This window comes from Brachyhypopomus gauderio, chromosome 7 (assembly GCF_052324685.1).
Source record: "Brachyhypopomus gauderio isolate BG-103 chromosome 7, BGAUD_0.2, whole genome shotgun sequence".
Classification (NCBI taxonomy): domain Eukaryota; kingdom Metazoa; phylum Chordata; class Actinopteri; order Gymnotiformes; family Hypopomidae; genus Brachyhypopomus; species Brachyhypopomus gauderio.
The window spans coordinates 21,399,924-21,423,094 of NC_135217.1; the positions used below are offsets into that span (position 1 = coordinate 21,399,924).

The 23,171-nt window shown below is 40.6% G+C and overlaps 2 protein-coding genes across 2 annotated transcripts; one reads left to right on the forward strand and one right to left on the reverse strand.

The window, feature by feature from the left end:
* The first annotated feature begins 1,760 nt into the window (after positions 1-1,760).
* mex3a (mex-3 RNA binding family member A) lies at positions 1,761-8,604 on the forward strand. Its single transcript, XM_077012556.1, has 2 exons — positions 1,761-2,351; positions 6,257-8,604. The coding sequence occupies exons 1-2, from the start codon at positions 1,922-1,924 to the stop codon at positions 7,381-7,383; spliced, it is 1,557 nt and encodes a 518-aa protein (XP_076868671.1). The 5' UTR covers positions 1,761-1,921; the 3' UTR covers positions 7,384-8,604.
* Positions 8,605-14,479: 5,875 nt separating this feature from the next.
* On the reverse strand, positions 14,480-20,335 carry rab11al (RAB11a, member RAS oncogene family, like). The gene is made up of 5 exons (XM_077012557.1): positions 19,909-20,335; positions 18,216-18,411; positions 17,650-17,843; positions 17,280-17,360; positions 14,480-16,868 (listed from the first exon to the last, which is right to left on the reverse strand). Exons 1-5 carry the CDS (start codon positions 19,946-19,948, stop codon positions 16,729-16,731), a joined length of 651 nt encoding a protein of 216 aa, XP_076868672.1. The 5' UTR covers positions 19,949-20,335; the 3' UTR covers positions 14,480-16,728.
* Between the last annotated feature and the right edge of the window lie 2,836 nt (positions 20,336-23,171).

Genomic DNA, 23,171 nt, shown 5'->3' on the forward strand with positions numbered 1-23,171 from the left:
ATTGAATAAAATTTACATGTAAGCAATAAGCCACCAAATTACTGGCTGTTCTTATCACATGACTTCCCATCAGATGACTGCTGTATTCAGACACACTCTCTAGTAGATGATGTCATATTAGGTCATTCCTGCATATGAACACTGAATGCTAGCTGTGATTTGCCTTTTATAAAGAGCTTTATGGATTAATGACCTGTGACGTAATCATGCAGAATATCACAAGCCCCACTTCTGAGATGTTCTAAGTGACAGCAACTCGCCATTAACCTCATATGAAATGTGATTTGACTAAGCAGATAAAAACAGATCAAATGTAAAAAAATAAATAAATAAAAGAGAGAGAGAGAGAGAGAGAGAGAGAGAGAGAGAGAGAGACAAAAGACTCATTCCCACAGACAGAGCAAGAGGGAAACATCTGTGATCCATAGATGATATTGATTTTGGCCTTGGGTTCCCACTGGACACCATTAGTGCAAGCACATGACCTTTTGGACATTCTGACTGTCACTTAGACACTGGCCATGATCCAGCATACCTAAAAGAAGTCTACCATAATTTGACCTCATACCCTGGGTCCAGCTTTTCTTTCATCATACTTCTGTTTTTCTACAGTAGTTTGTAAAAATTAAATAATAAGACTTTCCACAGTTTGCTGAGGAGCACCTATTTTGTGCAAATACAGCACCTGATCCACTTACTGCCATCAAATCCTTGATTTACTGGATCATGTCGCGTAATTTCGAATAGCCATGGATACAAGTGAATCAGCCCACTTGTTTCCAGACAGTCTGTTCAATAATGAACACTTGATAATGAATGTACATTAGAAATCCATTCAGTTCAGAAAACCAGAGAGAAAAAAAAAACTATTGTCCTCTTTTTCTTATATCAGCATCAAGTCAGTATAAACTCAAAGCATATTATGTTATATTGTAAAAGAAAGTGAAGACTGTTATTACTGTTGAAAATTATATAACTGCCGCTAGGCGCGGGCATGTCCGTACTGAAGACTCTTTTTTTGAAGACTCGAGCCACAAGTGCTCTGCTTACTAGATCGGCGCACTGTTTTTTTCAAAAACGAGTCGGTGCTGCGGCGCAGGTTCCGCAACGTCTGTCTGACAACTCCCTCCGGAGACCAACTCCCAGTAGCCTCCGTAACACTCCGTACGCGACGCTAGTCAAACCGCCACACTGACCCGCCGCAACCCCGACAGCAAGTGAGGTGGGCGGACCCCCAAATTATATCAGCTCCACTATTTACATTTCGGGGCACATGAGGCGCAGTTCTGCCCCAGATTCAAATCCCATAGATTCATAAAATGGCTGAGCGATGAGTTGCACGTGTGCTCCATCGACACTGTGCAGGCTATGCTTCATCATGATTTTGCAGGAAAAAATAAACATTTAGCATTCAAATGTTTTTTAAAAGTTAATTATATAGCAGGCGCGCGGGCAAAAGCGAAACTGTTCTTTGAAGCCTGCAGCTTTTCTCGTGACGAATATGAACTATTATGCGAAATATTCTCCTTAACAAAGGCCGTGTTAGTCCGACTGTACCCGTCTTGGCAATATTCATAAGCTTTAAGGTTTGCAACTGGAGAATGGGTAACGGAATGCCAGCAGAATGAGAAACAGACGTAGTGGTGTAAGGAGAAGGCGGCCCGCTCCGTCTCCGCAAGGAGGGGACGGTGTGAACCAGACGGGGTGGAGCCATGAAAGCGCCTTGCCCCTCTCGGCGCAGACAGCCTTGTGTCCCGTTTGCCTTGTGCACAAAAGTATTGGGACGGGCGGGCTGAGGGAAGGGGCTGTTCTGTGGGAGGGACTAGCGCAAAGGGGGAATAGGCAGGAGGAGGAGGAGGCGGCAAGGGTGCTGTTCCTACAGTCTCTTTCCCGTGTCTTTGTCTCATACTCTTTGTTAGCCATGCCTAGCCTGCTGGTTCTAGCAGGGATCATGGACAAAAATGGGGGCTACGGCGGGGATCTGGCCGGCTCCGGCTTCGGTACCGAGAGTCTACTGGCGCCGCCCGACGAGGAGGAAGACGACTCCCGTGCCCTTAGAGTCGCGCTGGGCCAGCTCTCTCTGTTGGGTCTCGGGGAAGGCGAGGACGGCGGCGGGGCTCCTGCCACTGGAGTTCAGGACCGGAGTAACAATAACAACAACCATCACGGCCACGCGAACAGCGTCGGGGGAGGAGGCGGCGGAGGAGACACCGGTGTCTTACAGGGGAAGAGCAAGTTGTGCGCCCTGTACGAGAGCACCTCCGCTGAAACGAAAGGACGGGGCAGCAACATCACCGAGTGCGTCCCAGTGCCAAGCTCTGAACATGTGGCGGAAATAGTGGGGAGGCAAGGTAAAGGCATTGATGCTCTGCATTGTTTAAACTTGTCTTAAACTTACAATCACCAAGTGTCTCCGAGTGCTTCTGCGGTGTCTCCAAACCAACGTCTGGTTACACTGACAATGAAAAGGGAGTGGTGGTCCAGTTTTGTTATTTAGCTACGACCCACACTGTAGCCATTCAGAAAATGCAATAGTCACAACACACCAGCCAAAAAACATATGGCACAGGATTGCCCGCGTTGGTGCAGTGTGATTACCTTTAAGGCACAGAACAAAAGCAGCAGTGTACCCGTTACCTCATGGTGGCATTATTGTAGATGCACGCCATCAATGTCAGCATGCAGACGCGCACACGGGCTCTGGAAGCACGCGCTTCCTTTGTCGTCTGAGCGCGGGGGACTGATTTGAAAGAAAGAAAGAAAAACTAGCACGAGAACAGACTTAACGGCGGGTAACTTTGTGATATATCTTCGTAAGTGTTTACAATTCGCGTTTGGTGACAGAAAATGTTTCCGTCTAGCTGACCACACAGTTTCTTTGAGAATTTTAATGCAGCGTGTAGTTGCAGCTCGCCTCGTTATTTGGTTTGGGTAACAGTAAGTGTTGAATAGGCTGCTGAATAACTTTGTTTCCTGCTAATGTTTTTGGGGTCTTCAAAGTGATTGTGGAGTTCATAGAAGCACTTTTTAAGATCGTTCCAGTACTTGTTGGAGATTCTCGATCACGCAGCTGTCAAACAAAGGCGTGAAAGTGCCAGGCGATGTTGGAAGGAGAAGCTGTATTACTAAAGAAAAACTGTTCATCGCATTAAAAATAAATATGTTAAAACGTGACTCAGCGATATGTTGAACTAATGGTTTCTGCGATTTTGTGAGATGTAAAAACGTGTGCAGACGGAAGAAAGAACAACGTGCTTCTGCTACTGAATGACGTTATGGCCTTTTGTTGTCCAACACACAAGTTCAAGTGATAGCCTACTCCTGCTGGCCTGCTCATCATTTACAGTGTTCTGCGTTGTCTTCTCACAATGCTCTCACTTACTAAAAACATTCTAGTTTATTAATGCATGGCTATGAAAGTGGTTGTTGTCAGGCTTTGTTCAGCATGTGGAGATGTGCTGATAAGAGTGGCTGTGCGAGCCCAGAGTCATTGCTCACTGTAGAAGAGTCACGCCCAGGCAACCAATACAACATCCCCATAGCCTCCCTCTATCCACACGCTCAACCAGCATGGGGTCAGGGGAGGTTCCGAGGAGCGGCCGCAGAGGACAGTCCTTTTACCAACACTTTCACACACGCACTTGTACACAAACAATGCACAAAACTCTTGCCCCTCAAAAAGCCTTTGACTGTTCTGTTCCTGTGGATATGCATCTACCATGAAACACTTGCATTTTTTCTATGTAGCTCTTGCTGGTTACTGCGAAGTGTGTCCTTGAATTTTAATGGGGGGTGGGGTGGGGTGGTTGTGGGGATGGGGGGGGGGGGGGGGGGGGGGGGGAGTGCCGTGGGTTAAGACCAGTGCACCAGAGGGCTTTGCTTTGACTGAAAAGTGCTGATTAGGAGGGTTTGGGAAGAGCTGCTTTTCATTTGGTGCTTTATTAGTGATTTAAAGTGCAGCTACATCCTCTGCTTGGGAGACTTAGAATTTGTCTTGGCAGGAAATGATGACACATTTGTATTTATGCATTGATTTGTAAATATTGAAGGAGGTGGTTATACAATTCAGAAGATGCTGTGAAGTGTATGAGTGCTTTAAAGGGGATTTTTGCACTTAAGTACTATGAATTGTTTCCTTTTTTATTCATTAATTCAGACTGATCGGATTTCACATTCGTACCTGTGTCCACTCACATAAACATGGAAAACATTTTTACTTGTTGATGACATCACACGTAACATCAGATGTGACATCAAAAACAAGCATCACCGAGACCATCCACGGCCCGATCCACATGGGCTGTCGCCCGTGACGGTACCATCATCAGGCATTAGGCCGGCCCGTACCGCCTTGATGTGGAGGGTGCGTGGCCCGAATGGCGGTAGTAAGCACGCTCCATTCACCTGCACTGTCTGCCAAGCCTGCTACGAGGGGCGCTAGTCCTGCAACACGAGGGGGCTCCTCAGCACCGCGAGACGAGCACACGCGCCCTGCTCTCACCACTAGATGCTCTATGCAGGCTGTTTTTTTTTTTGTTTTGTTTTTTTTTCTTTCTTCGTTTATTTTTGTTGTGCTTGTTTTCTCCTATCGAGCTGCTGTGATACACAGCAGGATGAGGTTTCGTTACCTGGCTATACTGCAGGACCCATGGCCAGAAGAACGGCCAGGGCCTTCACAAAATCCCACCCAGCAGCCAGGAGCAATAAACGCCTCCATGCTGCATGTGAACCGCCCAAAATGATTCTCGCCCACAATACTGCGGCTTGTTATTTTACATTTCTTTATATCAATGAATGGAATGTGTCAAGGAGGATCTGTTATTTAATTTCTTGAAATCCTTTATTTCTGTAATTTTGTTGTTTTTACATGTGTTTCTTTCTTTGTCCTCAGGTGACCTTCCTCCTGTTGGCATAATCAATAACATTTAAAGAGTGCACATATGAAAATGATTTATATCCTAGACATTACTTGTGACTATTTTTCTAGGTTGAGAAAACATTAGGTACTATTATTTATAAACTCATGCTGGTGTAAGAACCCTCTTTTAAATGGTTGCTTATTAATACTGAAAAAAATCAACTGGAACTCTGATGCTAATAATTTTTTACTTTTTAGTTAATAACCATTTAATTACATTAAAATTAGTGTCTTATTCCAGGGTCTGTTATTTATTTAAAGGTCAGAAGAGGAGAAAAATATTACACATGATGTAATAAAGTTCTATAGTTTTAAAGTTTGATGTCTAGTATTTTATCAAATAAAATTAGGGCCAGTAGACAATAGAGCAAAGCTATAGTTTTACAGGATACACAGATTTACAAATGTCAATTTAACATCATGTATTTCCTTAAATAATAATATTTCAGAAAACTGCATCTATTCCAAGGTTTGATGACCTGGAAATGATGCTGATTTTATCCTGTATAAAAGTTATGTGGTATATGTAAAATATCTATTAAAAGTAGGGCTGTAACAATACATTGCTGCATAACAGCATTGTGATACTGGACCTGTATAGTAATGTAATATTTTCATATCATATGTGTGTATCATATGTAACTCTCCATAGAAATTACATTATGAAACATTCCTCTACTACAAATCTCATTAGCCATATTTTGAGCCTCAAATTTGCACCGTTTTTACTTTATTAAAAAGAACTGTAGCATGACATCACAATAATATTGTCATTTACTGAATATGATGCAATCATCCTCAAGATACACATCATAACATTATAAGAGTGTATAACTACAGGTCTAATTTACACTGATTTACAGGAGCAAAATATATTGCTGTTTTTGTTGTTTAAAACATTTTCACTGACAGTTAAAGCATAAACAGAATATGGAAAAAAGTGCTTGAGTGCTTAAGTAAGAGTGCTTTCATATTACAGTGTTATCCTTGTCAGGTTCACGGTTCACAATTTAATATTCAAATGAACTTCTATATAACTATGTGGAACAAAGGGGTAAAAACCTTTTCCTTCCTAAATGAGTTCTCATTTTTAAGTTAAATCAAGTGTAACACAAGAACACGCCACTGGTACAGTCCTGGTCATATTGTAATTTAATTTTGTGATGAAATATATTAAATGAGGATATGATTTGGCTCTTTCATATAGAAAAACCACAATATTTCACTATTTGACTATAGTCATGTAATTAAGGATCAAGTACAAAAATACACATAAAGTACATCTTATGAGATCTATGCATTGCAGAATCACTCATGGTCCCCCTGTCCACTTCACAGGTTGCAAAATCAAAGCCTTACGGGCGAAGACCAACACCTATATCAAGACCCCAGTCCGGGGCGAGGAGCCTGTCTTTCTCATCACCGGCCGCAAGGAAGACGTGGCGTTAGCTAGGCGTGAGATCATCTCCGCAGCCGAGCACTTCTCCATGCTGCGGGCCTCCAGGAACAAGTTGGGTGTCTCCTTCAACGGATCACCACCGACTCTGTTACCCGGCCAGACCACCATCCAGGTGCGGGTGCCCTACAGGGTCGTGGGCCTGGTGGTGGGCCCCAAAGGCTCCACCATCAAGCGCATCCAGCAGCAGACATGCACCTACATTGTCACACCAAGTCGGGACCGGGACCCCGTGTTCGAGATCACAGGCTCCCCGGGGAACGCGGAGCGGGCACGTGAGGAGATCGAGGCGCACATCGCCTTCCGCACAGGTGGGCTGCACGACCACAACAACGAGAACGACTGCCTGGGCCCTGAGAGTGGCAACGGGGGTCTGGAGTCTCGTCTGCAGCAGGTGTGGGGGCTACAGGGGGGCCAGCGCAAGCCACTCACCAGCAGCTATCGGCAGAATTTTTCTGACGCCATGGTCGGAGGCAGTGGTGGTGGGGGTGGAGGAGGGGGTGGAAGTGGAAGCAGTGGCATTTACAGTAAGGGCGATTTCCCCAACAATGGGGACAAGCCATGCTCTTATTTTGGTTCGGAGGGCTCCCAGGGATGGGGCGACCCCGACTACCCCAAACAGGTGGCCTACTATGTTCAGCAGCGCTCCAAGAGCTTTGGAGGCCTGCCTCTGCCCCTGAGCAGACCGTCGCCTGGCCTTCCGGAACCCTGCGGAACCGGCGGCGGCTCCACGGGCATCGGCTCCCCCCACGCCCAGGCACGGCGCGCCCACAGCGAGCCCACTTCTGCCTCGGCACCGTTTGCTGGCCGGCTTCCAGTGCCGGACTCTCCTCCTGCTGTGGCCCGGGACTGCATGACCTGCTTTGAGAGCAAGGTGACAGCCGCTCTGGTCCCTTGTGGCCACAACCTCTTCTGCATGGAGTGTGCCATCCGAATCTGTGAGCTAAACCATCCTGAGTGCCCCGTTTGCCACACCCTTGTCACACAGGCTATCCGAATCTTCTCTTAAGGGTTCTTTTTTTTGTTTTTCTCTTTTGTGTTTGTCTTTTTTGAATAATTTTGATTTTCCTTTGTTTAGTGTTTGTTTTGTCAGTATTTGCCCCGTGTACACCTTGCTTTTTTCAAAAAACAAGAAAAAAATCAAAACGAGCAGATATTTTAGAAGACACTGCTTGCTTTACTAAAAGGAATAAGAAGTATTTTCAGATTTTTCTTTTATATATACACATATATACATATATATTTTATAAATGTTTTGTTAAAATGGGGGAAAATTATCTTAGTATTGTCTTTTTAGTTTATTTAATTTTATTTTTTACTGCTGCTGTTTTTCCACATGATTTGCATTGTGGGTAGAAACAGAAAAAATAATGTGAATGTTTTACACTTTTATTTTACTTTGGAAATTTATTACCATTATTATAACTATTATCATTAATTTGTAAGATTGGAAAGAATATAGTTTTGCATCCCAGCATTTTTTGCAAATATGGGCAAATATGCTTTTTAAACACAGATATTGACTGAATCTTAAAACTATCATTGCACCTTAAAATTGATAGCTTGATTGTCAACTTTCTTGCAGATGGCACAAAAAAGCCAATTTTTCTGTATTTCTTTTATTTCTGTCTCTGTGAAGATGTGTGTTTAAATTTGGAACAGTTTCTAAATGAACACAATCCTGAATCAAGGCACAGGAGAATGTGCACTCAAAACATCTTACTTAGATAGCAATCTGGTACACTTAACCTATTCATATATCAATTATCAATCAATAACTAACTAAAATTAGAGTATTGTTTGTTTGCTTTTATACCAGTTTTGAGTTGGTAGCAAGGGGGGCATGTGTTAAAAACTTGTTTTTTCAGAAGGGCGGACAGTGGTGTGTACTGTAAGGTAATGGGTAAAGAAATATCTTGGTGGTTTACACCTCTTGTATTTCAAAAAGAAACCAGAATAGTTTTCATAGTGTTGGTCTGTAAAATGATTAGTCAGCTTAAACCATTTGGACCTCAGCCAGCTGAATATTACAAAAGAGGTGTTTTCCCCGAGATAATTTCATTCAAAGTTTTTATCTTTAAGATAGTCACTGCTCTCGATACAGTTACATCAATATAAATGTAACTTCTCAGTGAGCAGTTATTTATCATGGACACATGGAAAGCAGATCACAAATGGCACTGGCTCAAAAAAAAAAAGAAAAAAAAAAAAAACATAGTTTGAAGAAAAATGAAGGGAGGGTGGTCTGTAATCCGAACTTGAATAGACCATGGACAAAAGAGAGAGAGAGAGATTCTGAGCTATAGTACTATGTGTAGCCCCTCCAGTCCCCGTTGCTTGGCATTTGAGTTGCAAAGTGCCTGCTGCCTGTCCGTCTTTATTGAAGCGGTTCAGGAGCAGGTGTTTCATATTGTGCTCCAGATCTGACCCGAGTTCTTTTCTTTGGGTGCGCCCTTGTCCCACTCAGTGTTCAACCGTCCCTGCCCGGGCTGTAATGACTACAACTGTTCAACTACACAGGCTCTTCCCACAGAGCACATTGTTTTGTCGCAGTGGTGCGATGGTCCCTGGAGCGCTTCGGCGTGGGCTTGTCCAATGAGGAGCTGATAATTAATAATGTCATATGACACAGACCAGGTGCAGGCAACTGGCATGGGGGGTGTAGGAGGATAGCGTTGTGGAGTAAATGGGTAAGGTCCGGTTTGCAAATGACACTTTGGTGGTGCTTCAACCCCGCCACCCCTCCCCACTTCTCCCGACTCCACCAACTCCCTCACTGAAGAGCTTGACTAGGTGCAGCTGGGGCCCCTCCCATCATCCCTCCATCTCTCCTAGTCTCCCTCCTCTGCGTGCTCTCCTGCTCCTCTGAGCCTTAGTATTCCCATTGGGGAAAGGGGGCCTCCTTTGTCCTGACAAAGGAAAAAAAATCCCAGTGCAGATTTTATTTCAAAGAGAGCCCAAAAGGAGGAAGGCTTTCTGGGCAGACACCAAACAGTTATTATGCTGGTTCTACTCTTAAGACCACTTGCCCTAAATGTTCAAAGTTTGTTCTCTTTCCAGGTGAGTATTCCATTGGTCTGACACCCCCACCCACCCCCCACAAAAATATACAAAAAAAAAAAAAAAAAAAAAAAAAAAACAACAAATGAAAAAATTCTAATAAAAAAAATTAGCATGTTTGGTTGTGGTAAGAATTTTCAAATGCCTTCTCTCTCACCCTCAAATTTGAGTGTCTCCTCCCAATATTTGGCATATATGCCGTGCACGAGGGGGAATGCAAGTCTATCTAAGTTTCCAAGGAGTTTGTGTCATGTGCGGGACATCCTGCCCCTACCCCCTCGAGACAGCTCCGCTAGCCAACGGCCACGGGCAGCCAATGGGACTGCGACCTTGAACTCCGAAATGAAATCACACAATTGTAATTGACAAGAGAGCGGAGGGAAACGCCCCATTTACCCTCTGTTCAAGCTGAATCAAATTACACACCCACCGCCTACCACATATCAAGCTAGGGGATTTTGGCATAAGAGATTAGAGCATTTGGAGGATAGGGAGAGTGTCTTTCTTTTTGGTCTTATTCCCCTCAAGAGGGCTACTGCGAAAGAAAGGAGCCACTGAAAAATGTAGTCCATCTGAAATGGGTCAGTTTTGTCCCTTCGGAGACTTCATGCACCACTGCCACGTGTGGGACTGGTCGAATGTTAGGGTAAGCTCATAATTATAGCTAACTACCACTGAACAATACAAGTGATAGTACATTAGACATCCCTTGCTGATATGCTTTGTACAAAGTAAGGAATTCAAAAGATACATTTATTTGATTGCCTTTGTGGGGGGGGGGGGGGGGGTAGTTTGCAAAAACTACTAAAGCATAATGGGGTATTAACAGCTGGCAGTACTTTATCATTTCTCCCGACAATATCCCGAGTTGATTTTTATATTTTACTTATCCAAAAATACATCTTTTAAATTTGCATATTTCAGGGCTTCAAATTAAAAAGAAAAATGTTTATTCGTTTAAACCCTTTACAGTGATACACATGGGCTTAGATTCGAGGTTTTATTGTACAAAGACTTTAAACTATGAAAAGCACTTATGCTCCATCTCCACGTACTTCTGGAAAAGATTGAAGCACCTTATTACAAGGCAAACAGACAGATCTGAAACCAAACATACTACTTATAGCTGAAAAACATCTTAAACAGTTTTGTGACTATTATTATTTTGCCACCGTTTGCTTATACATTACAGTCTACTTTTTTTCAAACTTGCACTGGGACTAAATTTGCGTGCCCCAGGTTCATGCTGAGGTTTGGTGTGTCAGTAACTTCTTTTAAGACAAAAAGCAATGCTTAGTTTCTTTACTCGTTAATGACTTCATTAATCCTATTCAAAGGAAACACAATGGCCTATTTGGAGGAATGTATGTATGCACATCTTGTGTATTTTTGAAGCCAAACACCTAGAACAATTATGCAAACCACATTCAATGGCTTGGATTTGAGAAAACTGTGCCCATGTCGATAAAAAAAATCTTTCACGAGTGTATTCCCAGATCGCTACATTCATCAAATCAGGGAATGCATGAGCAAGCAATAACAAACTATATTTTGACATAAATACAACCCAGAACAATGGTTGGGTCTCAAAGTTGGAAACGACTTCAGAATTTCAAGGTTTTGTGCATTTCATTTCTCTAGATTTTTTCCTTCTCAATATGATCACAATATGCATTCTTAGCACATACTTGTGCATTGTGGTGGTATATATCCCTAGAATTTGTTACATGATGAAGACCTTTCTAGACTGAGCCCCTGTAAAGTGAACACCCTCACACTGCATTTCTGCTTAACAGAAAATCTTGTGACATTTCCTATTTGTCAAATTAGAAATACATCTTTCTTGAACTTATCAGCATTCACAAGGTTTCATTTCTTTGACCCACATTAATACCATATGATTCTAAGAACAGACTAGGGACCAAATTATTTGTGTGTGCAAAGACAAGATATCACCACATCAACACACCTACACAGTAAGGTTTGGGTGGGATAGATTTCAACTGGTACAAAAGATGTTCTCTCAGCAAACACACACAGCCCATCACAACCAAGAGCCAGGTACATATTTCTTACAGAGTAGCATTTGTATGCTATTAAAAAGAATTGTATTTACTCATATACGGAGATAGATATATCATAAAATGTGACTACCATAGGCATATCATGAGAATATATTTCAGTATTTAAACCAATTATGAAAATATTTTAAAAGTTACAAAAGCTTCTGTTTGACAGTTTGTTTATATTATAGTGTAACTAGGTGTTATCCCAATAGAAAGTTTAAGTTAAAGTGTTTATGGTAGCCAAAGAATTGAGGAGAGATTCAAAAAAAGTTAAAAAGAAACATTAGAAATATTACTATTCCACTAAACAGCAGAACCCCTCCTCAGTTATAAGGGGAGTGATACCAGCAATGTTCGAACAGCAAAATCTAATGGCAAACGTGATTAAATATAGTCGTGTTGCTGGATCAGAAACAAAAATCTATATGTATATGTAAATCATAACCACAAAGACATCGATGTACAGGAAAATTGCAATACAAATCATTTAGGACCTTAATGTCTTTACCATAATGTGACCAGCAAGTTTCAGTTGACATGAAACATACCTTGTTATATTTAATGAAAATACGTGATTCGTTCTCAAGCCTATCCAATATGGCAGTGTTGTAAATGCAGACGAGAAGGGGTATTAAATGACTACATGCCTTTAGATTCACTCTGGAAAGTGGTCTGATTCATAATTGAAGAGGAAGAAGGACTTTTAATGACAATGTGTTGTTATTTGTGAAGGTAACTATTGAGAAACACTGTGGTTTATAGTAAGTACATAGTGTTATATTGTTTGATAATCCCTTAGATACATATTGGTTATGCATGTTGATTAATTACAGAGCATTTACCTTTTATAAGTTGAAATCTGTGGATATAAACTACATGTAATACAGAGAGCTTTAGTAATGATTTCATCTAGTGTTTGAAATAATGTATTAAGACATTTTTCCCCCTGAAACTTTATCTTCTTTGCCAACTTATAGTATGTAATGCACAATTACCTAAAATTTAATTAACAGTGGCTATCACAATATTTCCATAGGGGTCCAATCTAACTTTTTGCATAGTGTTGTTAATATTTACATTTATTGATTTGTACCGATAACTCAAGAAACCCCTTTTACATAATCCAGTTAGCATAACATGAACAGACATGATGTACATAATGAACTAATGCAATTCCAATGCCTTTTTCAGTGTAAATGGGCAATGCATTTGAATGTAAAAACAGAAAAACAAACAAAAACACACCCAATCAGTGAATAATTTTGCCTTCCAACCGTCAAAGACAAGAGCTTTATGTTTTTGATGCCATGGTCAGAGAAACTAGTTGCTCCGCCATATCTGCTTAGATTCTCCCTATAGAAAGCAACTAAGGGGAAAAAACGTATAACATTTTCGTAAGATTCTATTTTGCTAACATGGGTTATTGTTTCATAGAAAGAGGGAGAGGTCAGTATCTGGATGTTATTTATGAATATCTTAAATGAAGCAAACATATTTATAAGTAACTTCGAGACATTTTGTTTTTTAATTAAAAAGTAAAAGTTAATATATTTCTAAATCACATGAAGTTGATTTCTACTAAAATGATTAAAACTATAGAATTTTTATTTATAAAAGTTAGATAACTCCTTCATACTTCGGACAGTGTAAAATGAGGTGGGTGGTGTGGGCTTTCAAAGGCTTATATTTTAACCTCAAATATGCACGGTTTAAAAAAAAAAGGATGTGCATTAACAATGGAATAATTTCAGGAAAAAAATATTTTTTAGGATTAGGAGGTATTTTAGTCACATCAAGTTTGTGCCTCAAAATCACATTTTTGCATTGCATCAGATCTTGGTGCGAGTGTTGTTTAAGTATCCCCATTCCTGACTGAATACAGAATCCTTTTCTCCCTCATTTCCAGTAAGTAAAATAAAATAATTTTTATTTCTTCCTCGTACTTTAAATGCTTCTTCGGTTTCAACTGCAGTGAAGTGAATGGAGTGTCTGAAATGGGAAAGGCAGGTGGAAATTGTGCATATACACATTTCACTCATGCATATATCTACTACATGACATTCCAAAAACTGACGTGTTTGCAATCCTGAAATAAACATCAGAAAATGTTCTTTTAAATGAATATTCAACTGTTTATTTGAATGGAATCTAGTAGATCTGTGCTAGTTTCAGCACACACAACACATAAAATCAAATATTCCATAAAATCAGTAGTTTGCATGTATTGTGTCGTCACCAGGCTTGGACAACAGTACTGACAATGTTATGTCGCATACAAGTGGAAGCATTTGTGCACAATATACTGAAGGGCTGATGATGACTTTTTTATTTTATTCGCTTGTAGAATTTCACCATCACTTTAAACGCGTAACATAACAGTGGCTTGTTTTTTCAGGCTTGCATTGAAAAGGAGAGACTCAGCTCTTACTTTATGGTGAAAGTGTAACGGAACTGTTTTGACTTCGTAATGGCAAAGGTAACTGTGTAGCGTGATATGTTTTTCAGTATGATACAGACACAAGGGGGCTTTGGGGTGAGGATTTTCTTGGTCTTGCTTTGGATGGGTAATTCCATTCCAACAGTCTGTCTTTGATAGCTTTCAGAATCTTCCAACACAGTAGAAGTGTTTCATATAACTCATGTAGTTGTCTTAGTGCATTAGTTTGGACCAGCGTCTCCTGCTGTTTGCCATACCATAGTCTTGGCTAGCCAATGCTTCGGAAGTATTCTTTTAACTTTGTCATTTGGTGTTGTGTCCACATGAGGCATACAAAATTGCAGGTTTATTTCTTAGCATATGTTCTTTGTGAGTTTCATTTTTTTAATATTTGATCAATGTATCTATGCCATATTAGTTTTGATTTTTTGTTATTTTCAGAAATGTATTGTAAATGTTTCTAATAAAACAAATTTAATAATCTCCCAAGTTGTTTAAATTTGTGCTCTACAATCCAGTGCTCAACTAATGAGACAAATAGCTAAAAGCAAATAAATTTTATTTATATTAAATGCAAAAAAATACAGATATAACCATTCCATGTGATTGCCACTCATTTTAAAGGAACAGCAAGTCAAGTCTTGTTCCTTTTAGTTGTAGGTTACAGTACTACGTCAGGTCACATGGACAGGCATCTAGCATCTATCTACGATAACATCTAGCTACGATAACAAAACAAGGTTTAATGTGCTTTTCTGTGCCGAATCCCACAGGAGACAATGGTTCCTTGAAGAGCACAGCAAACCTTGATTTCACATCAGCATGTAACATTCTATTCTTAGTGCAATGAAGTAGGATTGTAAAGTTCTATAGTAACTTGTTGCCACCATTAACTGACACATGTATTGGGTGAATGGTACTACTGTGACCTATTTAAAGAAAACCCAAGATTAGAGATCGCCGACAAATTATTTCAGAGCAAACAATAAAAGTTCAATCGCAAACCATCAAGTAGGATGCTGCGATTTTCATTCAGCAGTAGCTTAATCAATGACAAATCCCAACCTCATTTATATTGGCTGTGTAGACACCAAGACATTGTTTAACACAACAAAATTATTTATTTTCTTGAGTCACTGGACAACACAAACAGTAGTAAATAGGTGGTCCTCCAAACTAGCAATGCCATAGTCTCGACTGTCATGACAAGACATTTAAGGGAAAAAGTTTGCATCATTGTATTAAGAAGAGCATTACAGTAGGAATTAGTCTTTATCACAGGTCTCTTTTTCTGCATTAACTCCAAGTTCAATCGTCCATGCCTTTTGCCAGACAACCTAGCTATGGCCACAACCACAACTACAGAAAAAAAGGCTGAGGTAGAGAGCGAGAGAGAGAGAGAGAGAGAGAGAGAGAGAGAGAGAGAGAGAGAGAGAGAGAGAGAGAGAGAGAGAGAGAGATGACAATTAACAGAGATCCCCAAGGGTATGGCGTTCTTCAGGTTACATACGGCAGATAATAGGGGTGGGCAATAAGGATTTCTCTTACAGTAAGTCAAGCCCCTTCCAGTACATCAGAAACTCCTCAGTGAGCAGCTCCCAGCTCTGCTGTTGCTCGGTTCTGCAACACAATATGTCCACCTAGAGGGCGAGCCTCCCCATGCGAGATGGGTTTCTATCTGCCTCTGCCTCAGTCCCTGCCTCTTGAGTTTTCCAGCCGCAGAAAAAAAAGGTTAAATGACTATTACCAAAAGGACAACACACAGAAAGGCCACCAACACCAGACCCATCCATTCAAATGAGGAAGAGCAAATGTCCTCAACAAAAGTGGTCAAAAAACCCAATGTGCATGTTTTCAGTCTGACCATAGACATCCAGCCAATCTGAGAAGCACAGCACATATTGAGCAAAATGCAGGAAAATAAAGAAATATTGATCTCTGCAGTGCATAAAGTAACAGACACAGGCACTTACTTTACAAGGTCCTCATTGCTGACCAATATGTATAATGCCACATAAAGAAAGTGAATGGATTAATTCCCATTGGGGTATACCCTTGGAGACAATATAATTAATAAACCTTTAAATAAAATAATGATCTCATATGAACAAGAAAATTCCACCACATGAAAACTACATTCCTAAGTAAAAAAACAAACATAAAAACTATCCACAGGTTCTCAGGTTATAATCTCAGCAATGCAATCTAAAACATTTCAGTATATTAAATAAATAGAGGGTTTACATCACTTCTTGAGTTTTGCAGAATGGTGAACTTGACATTGTGTTTTTTCTCAAAGACGTTCTGAGAAAAGAATAAGCTTCCTCCAAGAGTGTGTTTAAAAGGAGCTAGACCCAATGTGTAGTGGTTAATAAAAGCATAGAATTCCCTTTCATGTCAAACTGTGTAATGCATAGGTTTGTAATGTTGCACATTCTAAGCACTATTTATTGATGGTCAGCGTCCTTACAGCATTTTGAATGTAACTAGTTTGGACAAAAGTGCATAAGAACAAATTATTTCCCAAAGGCCAATGCGAATTAGTGTAAAAATATGAAAAGCAACATCTCAGTCCATGGAGAAAAATCCTTGTTTCTTCTTTGCCCTATATTAAAGCTTAAAACTTGCCGAATTAGAGAACAACCGATTATTGCATTTGATAGTGACTGCATAGTGAGTGACATCACAAACTAAGCAGAGCTGGTCAGGTACAGGGCTTGTCTAGCGGCCCATCCCCATGGACAGCCTGGTGTCAGTTTTACCCACAATCCCATGGTGCTGTGGTGGCTGGTCAGTTGTTCTGGCAGCAGGCGTTCTGCTTAGCCGAGCTCTGGGTAGGCTGCACCGTGATGGGTACTACGTTGGAGTTGGGGGAGAAATCGGCATCACCGCGCCCTGAGATTTGCCTCTGTGAAACAATGCGGTAGATTGCTGCATGGTAGAGTGTGAAAGGTACAGAGGGAGGAAAAGACACACACATAAAAAGTGAGTGATTGCCCTCAGTGAGTGGTGACAACACCTTTAAGAGTGACTAACCTGGCATAAAATGAAACAAACTTGATTCAATTCAGATAAAGTAAATTAAAATAACATTGTGATGTTGACCTAAATCGGAAATCTTCCTTAGCATTCTCGGTCAGAACAATTTTCAAACTCTACATTTCACTAAATCAATTACTAATTTTTCCACCCGAAAAAAAACATTTTCATTCACAGAAGATTGTACCAATTGGTAGCTTGGAATTTGCTGCCACCTAATGGCAAAAAAATAAAATCTGTGGAAGGCTTCTTCAGGGCGGATATCTTCTTGGGGTCATGCAATTGAGCATCACAAGTGCTGACCTGTGAGAACAGTCTGGAAGGCCAGCTCTACATTAGAGGAGTCCAAAGCAGAGGTCTCGAGGAATGAAAGCCCATGTTTCTCTGAAAGACACACACAAGCCACAAAAGTTCAGAACATTAAGCATTTTTGTGAAATGCTTTTTCCAGTGTAGTAGACATGAGGTTCAGAACTTCAGTCACCCGCCTGTCTTTCTTAGTATATATTGTTTAGTATATATTTAAATATTGTACCATTGTACAATATGATCTACTGACCATTATTTTGGTCTTTGTAGAACAGTCAAACAAAACTCTGAAAACACGTATTAAGATTAAATACTGCCAACAGGTCTAAGCACTAATCTCTCAGGTAAAACTTTCTCAAACTGACCTGAGAATGCCTTGGCTTCGTCGGTAGGCACAGCTCTTAGGTGTCGCAGGTCACTTTTGTTGCCAACCAGCATGATGACGATGTTGCTGTCGGCATGGTCCTGCAACTCCTTCAGCCAGCGCTCGGCGTTCTCATATGTCAAATGCTTCGCAATGTCGTATACCAGGAGAGCACCCACAGCACCGCGATAGTACCTGCAAGCAAACCACAGCCCTTAAAGACATTTAAAATGTTGCTCAGCTAAACAATACTAATGCAGAAGAACAGTGTATAAAAGGCAGGCACTTTGTTTCCAGTCACCCATGGTTGAAAACACATATGAACATATCTAAACCAACCAAATTGGTGAACAATGAATAAAAACTATAGTCACAAGTTAGCTTGACATCACTGTACATCTCAAGTATAAATGTAATCTTGGATGACCCTCTTCTTCGCCAAGTCATATTATTACACCTGATTATTACACCTGAAAGTACTCTGGGATTCACAGACCAACTAAAGGACTACATGCTGAACTCCGTGTTCGGGGGCAAAAGTACTGCCAATGAAGAGACAATTCTCACGCTGAGGTGATGGCACGGTACCGCTCCTGGCCCGCTGTGTCCCAAATCTGGGCTTTGACGGTCTTGCCCTCCACATGGATGCTGCGAGTGGCGAACTCGACGCCAATGGTGCTCTTGCTCTCCAGATTGAACTCATTGCGCGTGAAGCGGGACAGCAGGTTGCTCTTCCCAACACCGGAATCTCCAATCAGCACCACTGCGGATATTTCAAGATGGCAGTCAGTGAAATTCTACATTTTAAGAGGAGGAATATTGAGTGGAAAATTATTATTTTTCTTGGTTTACATTTCTTTTATAAAGGAACTTGAAAGGGACTGCTCATGTCAAGGCCGTGTGAGTCATTTTATGAAGTGAGAGGGTGAGTTTCAACAATAAAGGTTGTTAAGGGCAAACACTACGCAACTTCCTTTTTTAAAGATCACCTGTTCTAAAATGCAGAGTATGGCTGTTGCCATAACATAATAGGTGGTGAATTTACTAGGAAATTTAATTCTGACCAATGTGCCTCATAGAAATGTGCCTCATTGTCTTTTCTTTAAGTGACTAAATGTCTAATAATCATATTTAATAAAGATTCATTTACATATCGGTGTGCCACACAAAGTGTTTTACTAAAACAAAAATTAACCACTGACAACTAGATGAACATAAGCATGGTGAGAATATGCTTTAACTAAAACCAAAAAGTTGGTCAACTGGCTATTCAGCAGGAACAGGCTCTAGACAGAGGGCTAAGCAGTTGCTTATTAGCAATGAATGACTCATAAGGAGTGCACAAGGAATTTAAAGGTGGAGCTCTTTGTTTAAAATACCCCAAGAGGAAGATTAAAGGCAAGTCTGAAACACCCTGACATCCCGTCTTACAAATCCCTACTTTACCTAAAGTGTTCAGAAGATGCAATACCAGAGGATGACTCAATTACCATTATCTAGTCTATTTTAACAAGAACTAAGCAAGCAATCATGAATCTAACCGCCCCAAATGGTTTGGGTCTTCCTCTTTTCAAGGCTCTGTGTAGAAAACATGCTGAGAAAGAAATTTATGCAGGTCTTTCCAGTTCTACCGCATCCGAGGCCCTTCCGCTTAAGAACAAAGGGTACACATGTTAAGTTTTCTATTCATAGTTGTCTTTTTCACTCCAACTCTTACTGATCAAACATGGTAAAGGACAATCCTTTACCGTAATTTCCATAAGCCATTTCTCTGGAAGAATAGAAAGAGCACAAAAATGCAACTCTGGGTAATTTTCATGCGCGAGTTGTTAGAGTAAGTTGATCATATAATATGATGAGGTACTGTGAAAGGAAGCTACATAGTTAATTCAACAATCTACTATTTTGGGGGTACTTTTTAAATTCAAAAGTATCAAATGTCATCAACTCCTCATCCACATGAATTGTACCACATGCCTCAGCCAATGCAAGCCTGTGTCTTTTGAGCCAGAGCAGCTAGCTAATAACTTCAGAGCAACATTGTAAATGAAAAAAGACATGCAAGTAGTGAGTTATCTTACATGATAACGAAAAATACTTTATTAGCAGAATGGACTCTGAATCGAGCAAGTATTAGCTAGCTATATTTTACTATTTAAAGACCTTTCTACCTGTGGCAGAAGGACGTCAGCTGGTCAGGTACCTGAGGGAACTAGTTGGCTGGGTCACCATCTAACCAGCTACATACCTAGTTACTCACCTTTGAAAAGATAGTCATACTCTTCTTCTCTACCCGTCATTGCTCCAGGCGTCCTGTCTTGTTGAAAGATGAATAACTTGCGAGGCCGATACTTTTGGGTTGTCTTTGAGAGTTGACACCAAGACAGCTAACATCAGCTAGCTAATAGCGTCAAAGAAACTTGTCATGAAGCTAGCTAGCTACCTACCCCGTTCAATCAACTCGCCGGTTTAAAAACAAGGAAGTGCATGCCGTTATACGCAATCCTGTTGGCTATTTATTGTATAACTGCACAACGTACAGGCGTAAAGATAAACTAATTTTAAAATATAACAATTCAACTCTGTTTTAAGGCAAAGCTTTGCTGTATTGCTTGGTTGGTACGTCTGCGTCACTAAAGTTTCTGTGCTAGTCAGCTAGCTCGGCCAACTTCTTCCTAGTGCTGACGTAATGGTGAAATTCGGTCCGTTAACACCCGCCCCTTTTTTGATTGGTTGATTTACGTGTCAGTCTGACAATGGGCCCCAGATGACCGAATCTCGTGAGTTCTGCAGGTGTGCGACGTCATTGTCACAAGTTTACAGTCGGAAGCCTCGGACTACCAATAACAGTGCAATACAGCAAAACAGCGTTTGAGATGCCACGTAGGATGCAACGACGAGTTATTACTTTTAAAGGAACCTCCTCGCTTTTATTGAATCACCCCGGAATGAATAGGCTTGCTGTTAGCCCCTTTCCACCAACGAGGAGCCTTTTCAGCCTTCATAAGAGATTCGGGATAATCTCCCTGTATGTGACACTTCACTAACAGTCTAACCACACTACCCCTTTATTACCGCTGCATTGGTACAACTACAGTTTTGTTTTGTATGCAACTGTAGCCTATTACCAACATAGCATTTTATACAAAGATGAAATTAATGGATTTGAGTAAAATAACACAGATAGAAAAGTAGGCATATATCAGTTTATGATAATTAATTACAGTCCACTATATCACTTACCAGAAATAAATTAATGATGACTGTATGATAACTGGTTGACGGGTCCCTGGATTTATTCCATATACAGTGTGTTGTAATATATTATAAAAGTTTAATAAAGCAGTATTGACTTTAAATTAGTGCTACATGAAAAATACATTTTGACCATCTCAATTCAGTTGAAATGGCATTTTTACAAATAGTACACACAAATATCATGAATGTGACAATTCAGTGTTAGCAAACTCCTTTTCAGTTTGAGCAGAAGGCATTTTTTTTCCTCTGGGAATCAATAAATGATTCCTCCCTATCCCTTCTAACATCTAAGGAGTTTGGATTTAGGAATGTTTCTACCCAAAACTCTGAGCTTTGGACTCAGTCCTTTCTTCAGTGGCTCCTGGATTAGTGCCACTCAACGTTCTACTGGGTAATTATTTTGCCCTTCCTACCCCACTGTCCTGTAGGCCCATTTTGTTTATTCCTCTGTTATATCTCTGCTCTGTGCTCTAGCTGCGTCTCTATTTCTGGTCCATTAACAGGCCCATGTTTTCACAAGCACTCCCCATCACTGTTTGCCACTGTCTGATTCAACAGGAGCACATAAATAAGAGTTTCATAATAGTAAAAGTTTCATAATAATTGGCAGACTGTCGAAACGTTTGTGACAGTCTCATGAAACTGTCAGTGTACATTTTGCAAATAACTTAATATTGAGTGTCCCACCCTGATATGCCACTTAACCTGAAGCCATTCCTACATGCATCTATATCACTCACCAGAAATAAATTAATGATGACTGTATGATAACTGGTTGACGGGTCCCTGGATTTATTCCATATACAGTGTGTTGTAGGTGAAGTCTCCTTACCCCTTTACAAAGATTACATTTGCTCAGAGTGACATTTAATCTGAAAGACAGTTGAAATCTGTAATCTACATTGCTAAATTACAAAGACAGTGGAGTGCGGAATGAGGCTCTATCAAACAGACAATATAGGAGCTAGAGCTGAAACTTAGTGCTTAGTAAAAGCTATTTTTTACTAGAAAGATAAACCTGACATTATGTTTGATGTCACAGACAGTTTAAGAAAAGAATAAGCTTCCTCCAAGAGAGTGTTTAACAGAAGCCCAATGTGTAGTAATTAATAGGAGCACGGAATTCCATTTCTTCCCCATCTGGTTAATGCATAGGCTTCTTGAGCACTGTTGCACATTGTAAGCACCATTTCATGGTTTTCTTGACATTCTTCCAGCATTTTGTTTGTAACCTGTTTTTGTGAAAAACAAAGAATAATACCACAGGTTTCAGAAAATAATCCTCATAACTCTTACTTCTTTCCATCAAATAAAGCTTATAACGATTAAATAGGGTGTAACTAGTAAAAAAAGAATGCATTTTGTGATGACAGACTGCACAGTAAGTGGCGTGGAGACAGAGCCGCCCATATACAAAGCTCACCTTGTAGCCAATCTCCGTGGTCAGCCTCATGTTTGTTTTACCCATTATCACTTAGTGCAGTGCTAGGTGTTCAGATGTTTTGGCAACAAGCATTGTGCTTGGCACAACTTTGCATCGGCTGCAACATGGTAGACATTACACTGTAACTGGGATGGATTTCAGGACTGGGTTGCAGTGAGATTTGCCTTAGTGAAACAATTCAATACATTTCTGAGAGAGAGAGAGAGAGAAAGAGAGAGAGAGAGAGAGAGAGAGAGAGAGAGAGAGAGAGAGAGAGAGAGAGGAAGGAGGGGGAGATACACACACAGACATTTAAACAACTTAGACTTAAAAACAAAGAGACTTAACACTTTTTAGAGTAATCTACACTTTAATGATTTTAACAGAGATCTGCTGATCTGATTTACTGATGCTCCCACCACTAATGAGAAAATATAAAGATTCAAATCATGTCCATGCAGCACTGTGTGTTTTTAAATCAGTAGAACTGAGTCACTTTTCTGCATAGTCCTAAAACACTGTTGGTTTTCAAAAGCTCTCATATCTCAGACCATCAAATGCTCAACATAAATTCTCCCATTTCTTCAACCTTGAATAATTCAGTTTCTGTCTGATTGTCAGCCTAATTAGGCAGAAGGAGAGTCAACCACAACAGATTTGCTGACTTGCCATTACAAGAACCCTTTCAGCATAGAGGGATCTCTGAAATGACCACACCTGATTGGGAAAACTGTGTGCTTGAGAGGCTAGAGAGGATATTCCCTCAACACCATCTCTATGTTTTAACTTGGGTGGTGTTGGGTAAGTACTAGCTGGGGCACTGCATGCCAAAACTTGCTCTG